Here is a 6,000-nt window from a genome sequence, read left to right as displayed (position 1 = left end):
GGGGCGTGGAGGAAAGGAGGGGGGCGGTCACGTGGGCCGCCGGCGGCGCGACTCGGCTCTAGGCGCTCGCGGCCGCTGGCTCCCGGGACCGCGGTCCCTGCCCCTCGCCAGCGCCGCAGCCAGGTACTCTGCTGTCAGATACGCCCTTGCCAGGTACGCCCTCATAGGGCCCCCTCCACCTCCCTCTCCCAGAACCTCTCGGTCACTTGGCGCTCGACCCTTTACCCTCTAGACAGGTGTCAGGCCGGACTCCCTAGTGCTTGGTTGTGCGACCACCCCTCCTGCCTCGCCTCTGTACTCTCCCGCAGTTCGTCCCGAACTCCCGGCCCCGTCCAAGACCCGCAGCCCAGACAGGCTCTAGGGCTCCAATACTGGGGTATATTGGAGGAGTCTGAGAGGAACTCATTCTTCCCTTCTCCCTCAGGTGGCCCTGGACGCGCCAGGCTGGGGTCGCCTCTGAGCGCCCCGCGGGGGCCATGGATGACGAGACAGCAGAGGAGCAGGGGGGCCCCGCGCCACCGCAGGGTGCACCCTGCGGACCCGGCTCAACTGGCGCTCCTGCCCTCGGGGGGCGGAGGGAGCCCAAGAAGTACGCAGTGACCGATGACTACCAGTTGTCCAAGCAGGTGCTGGGCCTGGGTGTGAACGGCAAGGTGCTGGAGTGCTTCCACAGGCGTACTGGGCAGAAGTGTGCCCTGAAGGTCAGTGACCCCTCCTGGGTGACTCGGAGGGCCCAACAGCAGAGGCTTGTGGGTGCACATATGCCCAGGACCCCTGCTAAGCTTCTTATGATCAGTATCTCCTTTCATCTTTACACTACCTTGTAAGGTCAGGCTCCTGGTCCTCCTTGCTTTACAGGTGGGGAAGTCGAGGCTCAGCTTAGCTAAACTCAGGATGTCCCTAAGAGCAAGGGGTGGAGTCAGTGTGAGTAGAGTCTGCTCTACCCGGAAGCAGGGAAGGAGCGGTTCCTGACTCTGGGGTTATGGCTGGCTGGGCTTCTGTGTTCCGGCAGGGCGTGGGGGTGGGGGGTGGGGGCTTGGTTGTTCCTTCCATGAGAAACTCTTCTTCTCTTTCTCCTCCCCCCACCCTTCCTACTCCCCTCTCCTCTTCTTCTTTTTCATGAGAAGCTCTTCTGACTGGAATGAATCTGAGTTTCCTTCTGCCTGAGGCTGAGTCCCCACCAAGGCTTGGGGTGGGGCTGCTTTCTCCTATGGCCCCTGCCTGCCTGGGCTGGAGGGGTGGGAAACTCCCAGGGCTGGCTGGTGGGTAAGGATGGTGCCCATCACGTCTGTGAGCAGGAAGCTGCTGATGGGCTCCAGCTGAGTCACCGGCCCCATGTTGAAAGGGGCAGGCCTTGCTTCAAGTCTGACCCACCCTGGTTCCTGGGCAGAGGGTGGGCCAGCCATCTATTCATGTCACACCACAGCCTCCCCTGGAGGCCTGGCTAAGAACTCACTGATACAGATGGAATCCAGGGAGTTCTGGAGGTGGTTGATGTAGCCACATAGTTCTGGCTTAAGTCACTTAGTTCTTGGCCCAGGACCCTGCCTCATACCCAGAATGCCTTGAATCTGTCATCACTGGGAAGTTCACTCCATTGTGGTTTGTGCCAGTGGCCACCTGGATGGGTAGATCATGGCAAGGAGAGCAGCTCTGGAGGTTAGAATACAGCAAAGGATCTTCTCATTTTACAGACATTGCAATTATGAGCTTGAGTGCAGGGTTCTGCAGACGTGGCTCTAATCTCTGGCCTCCATTTGCCAGCTCTGTGACCTTGGACTAGGTCCTGGACTCTGGAAACCAGGTTTCTGCCTCTGTTCAGGGGGAAAGATAAGGGGTTTATGTGAGCTTAGAATGTGATGGTGCCTGTAGAGTAATTGGTACTGGGTCTGGTGCAGGCCTGGAGAGGCTACGGGACTTATTTAGGGTACAGTGTCGCAAGTAACTGAGCAGGGACCTGGGCCCAGCTCCTTGTGTCTTTCTTAGGGGCACTGGGGCTGATAGGATGGGTCTGGAGGTGGCTGGTCTGGGCTGGCAAGGCTGAGTCTCAGGCACAGCTTCTTCACCTACTAACCCAGTAGTGAAGTGGGGTTTGGGGTCCTCCTCTGAGTCCTTCGAGGGGGAAGTGGCTGTTCTCAGTGGGGAGTTTCCACCTCTTCCCTCAGCACCATCATAGCTCTCTCACCTCTTATGAGGTCAAGGGCAGTTTGGGTAGGCAAGGGGCCAAATGAGGCCAGAGAACCTCTTCTTAATACCAAGCCTTTGGCCCTGTGTGCCAAGGCTGAGTTCTGACCAGCCCCTATGGTGTTCCAGATGCTGTGAGTGAGGCAGGGATAGAGGGGGAGGCCAGAGATTGTGGGCCCAGGCAGCACCGCTTTAAGCAGAGCTGGGTCTAGGCCCTTCCCCATAGATGCTGTGTTTGACAAATGACTTGGGGGGGGGGGGGGAACTTCTGACTACAACAGTTTCCAAAGCACTTCCTCTTGAATCTAGGGCTCCAATGCTTTCTCTGTTCTGGACTGCGAACTAGGACAGGCCTAGAATAAATTCTCCTGCTGTACCCCTTTAGGCTTTATGGGTGAATATGGCTAGGGCTACTGCCTTGGAACCTTCAGGACCTGGCCCTAAGTTGGCCCTCAAGGGGTACATGGATTAGATGTAGGCCCCACTCCAATACTTTCCTTTTCTTGCCCCCAGCCCCCTTCCAGCGACCAAGTCTGGAAGTTTCTACCATCTGGCTGGTCTTTACCATCTTCCAAGATGGCACTAGTACAACCTCTGGCACATCGTACGTGTACTGTGAGTGGTGGCTCTAACTTTGAGGAAGACGGTGTGATTTTTCTGCTTAGCCTCTACCCCCTGCCATCTCTGCCCTTCTTGGTGGTCCAGGCCAAGTGCCCTGGCCTCTCTCCATGCCTGTCCTCTTGGCCTTGTTGTCCAAGATGGCAGATAGTGCTTACCCTGAAGCCTGGAATGTAGCAGGCCCTCATCAAACAGGAAGAGTTGTGGTCAATGTCCTGTAGCCGTTGCTATTCTCTGGGGGCCCTGGAGGAGCAGGCTCCTCCCCGGGGAGCTGGGCCTCTTCCCCTTTCCCTCAGCTCCTGACACTGCTGTGGTTTATCTTGGCTTCACTCACACTCAGCTATTCTCTCTTGAGGCCAGTTTCTGCTGCTGGCAGGTCCTTCCACTCTTCAGTCCCCCCTAAGCACTTGCTGCAGTCCTGTTGGCAGGACCTAGAGGACTGCCCGCCAAGCATGGGGGGCAGGGGACTGCCTCCTACTGACCTCCTGCCTATGCCTCCTTCTAGGCCTACCTAATGAAACAGTATGCCTCAGTTTCACTCCTAACTGGGCACAGCCTTGTATATCTGTCCCCCATTAGTCACCCCACCACATTTGAGACACAACCCCTCAATCCTCATCACATATGTGAAAATTGTGACCTGGAGTCTGTGGTCAGAAATCATGTAGCTTAGTTAAGATTATAGCAGAGGCCAGAATCTCTTCCCTTCCTGATTTCCTGCCCAGCCCACTTGTGGTCCTCTGCCTCAGGGCAGGCAGAAGTAGCCATGGCACTTAGATAAATAAAAACCTAAAAAGCTTTGAGAAGACAGAGGGGTTCTGCATGTGGAAGAAGTGATTCTTCTTTCCTACCACTGCTCTCTGGGCTCTGGGGCTAGGGGCCCTCCTCTCTGACCACTGAGTATGTTGGAGGCCCCAGGGCTCCCAGTGCCCTCCTCTTCCCTTCTTCTTCAAATAGAATGGAGTGGTGGGGTGCTCGGTCCCCATGCCGGGGAGTTCCCCACATTGTTCCATGGGTGGGGCTGGCCTGTTGAAGCTGGTGCTATGGAGCTGGATTTGAGCCTGGGTGGGGCCACCAGGCAGGCCGGTACTTTCTCATTTGGCAGCAGCCACCCCCTCACCTACCAACTCCAGACCGGTCAGATCAGCCTTGGCGGGGCCATTTGTTACCGAGTCAACAAGTCAGGAAGCGTGTGGAGGGGCCGGCAGTCCTGTGCAAAGGAGTCCCCAGTAGGGCTTTCACTGTACCCAACCACCTCCCCCACCCCCACCCCAGGCCGTCCCTCTCCTGGAAGGAAAGAATTTGAGGAGCTCATGTGCTACCATGCTGGTAGAAAGTTCTGAACTGCCAGAGGTGGGCAATTTGCTGTTTAAACAAAGATTCTAGGAAAGGCATCAAACCCTAAAACCTGCAAATAGTGGAGTTTTTGGCAGAGATTGTTTGAGCTGCTTCGTACCTGCTCACGCATTTGCAAGCTGTGCTCAAAGCCTAAACTGCTGCTGGGACTGCCAGGGTCTTCCCGCCCTATCCAGGAGCTGACACAGTCTTCAGGCCTTGGTGCTGCAGATTCTAATATTCTCAAAAATGGCCAACAGTTTCCCAGACTGTTCTGATGGGTCCTATCCCCAATGCATGAGATGTGTTATGTTACCTAATTCTTGTCATTCCCATTTTATGGACAAAATTGTTGCTATTCAGCAAGGCGAATGACTTGCCCAAGATGCACAGCTGACGAGTGGCAGGACTGTGACGTGAGCCCAGGCAGTTTGATGCCAGAGTCTTAGCATTTAAGTCACCCTGTGCCTCATGCTAGTTTATGGGGACAGGGGATGGTTTCTAAGACTTGGCCCCTGGAAGGGTGCTGTCATCATCTTCCGTGATTCCACTGGGAGCCCTGATAGCCCCAGCTGGGCCCCAAGTGATGCTGCTGGTGTTTGTCTCTATCTGCCCAGCTCTCCTCACTGTGTAAGACTGTCTGCTTGTGAGCAGACAAGTAGTCCTGCAGGCCAGCACACAAGGGCCATGACGGCTGTGGGACTGCCTCAGAAAGGTTGTGTGGTTTGTCTCAAGCCTTTTGAGTCTCAGACAAGCCCAGCCCAGCAGAGTCCAGGCTGCCACAGGCAGGAAGTCAGGTTGGTGAGTGGGCGAGAGGAAACTGTGTCAGGGCTGGGCCAGCCAGGGTAGACTTCCTGGAAGAGACCGCCAGCTTTAATCCAGGCCTCTGATCTGAGAAGGATGTGGATGACAGAGGAGGGCACGGGGTGTGTGTGACAGCATGCTGGTTTGGACAGCTCAACACCTACCAGCTCAACACACTACTCACAGTCGTGTGTCCTGGCAGGACGTGGCTGATCTCAGCAGGGCAGGTGTCCAGACCCCAATAAACCCTGGGGAGCCATAGAGGGACTGAGGGCTCTGTGGAAGAAGGGCCTTGAGAAAGGGCAGCCACTTTCCCTCTCCATTTGCCCACAACTCAGATTCATACCTCACCCCTAGGGGCCTCTGTCTATCTTTGGTATCCTTCCTCACAAAGTGGGCAAAAATCCTCCCTCCTTCCCCCAGAGCTTTCTTTCGTAACATCATCAGAACCATTGTAGAGCACTGTTGCTCAGGGTGCTCGAGGAGCTTCTGGGTCACCTGGGCCGTCATTCAGTTCAGGCTGTGTGGGAAGCGCCCGGTCTCTGTAACGACAGAGGTCTGTCGTGTCTCTGCTGAGGTTCGTACTTGGGGAAGTGAGTTCCCTGCATGGATCCCTCGTCTTTCTCTCCAAGGGCCTCCTTGGGATATCATCATGGGATACCCCTGTGAGTGGGCAGCAGGTGGAGCATCTGGCTTTGCAGTCCCCCCACCTCCTTTGGTTCCAGCCTCGTGACTGGCTGCCATGTGTCCAAAGGTGATGGTCACCAGGCAAGAGCTGAAGACTGCAGTCAGCCGTAGGTGTGGTAAGAGTGTGCACCAAGCCCTCCTGCATGGGTGGGTCTCCTGCTCTTAGGACAATTAGAACATGGCTTTCACTGGCTCCCGTGATTCTCTAGGAGAATTTTGGTTCTGCTGGCCTGCTCCTGTCTGTTCAAGATCTTATGTGTTCCCACATGAGAGGCTGCCTGGGGTTGAGAGAGAGCAAGGCTCTGGGCTTGAAATCCTTCCTGCCTCCTTCTCCCTGAGTGACCCTGGACAAAAAGGCACTTTTGGAATCTT

The 6,000-nt window shown here is 55.9% G+C and overlaps 1 protein-coding gene across 2 annotated transcripts in view; it reads left to right on the top strand.

The window, feature by feature from the left end:
- The window catches only part of MAPKAPK3 (MAPK activated protein kinase 3), a 28,234-nt gene continuing 22,234 nt past the window's right edge, over positions 1-6,000 (top strand). Inside the window, exons 1-2 of one of the 2 annotated variants that reach the window (XM_086698103.1) lie at positions 1-153; positions 425-701. In XM_086698103.1, the coding sequence (XP_086554229.1) occupies positions 477-701 (225 nt within the window). In that variant the 5' untranslated portion in view covers positions 1-153; positions 425-476. The remainder of the gene's footprint in view (positions 154-424; positions 702-6,000) is intronic. The other variant, XM_086698104.1, reaches the window with a different exon arrangement.

Source organism: Puma concolor, chromosome A2 (genome assembly GCF_028749965.1).
Source record: "Puma concolor isolate L17-30 chromosome A2, mPumCon1.1.hap2, whole genome shotgun sequence".
NCBI classification, from domain to species: domain Eukaryota; kingdom Metazoa; phylum Chordata; class Mammalia; order Carnivora; family Felidae; genus Puma; species Puma concolor.
This window is presented reverse-complemented; position numbering and strand designations above follow the sequence as displayed.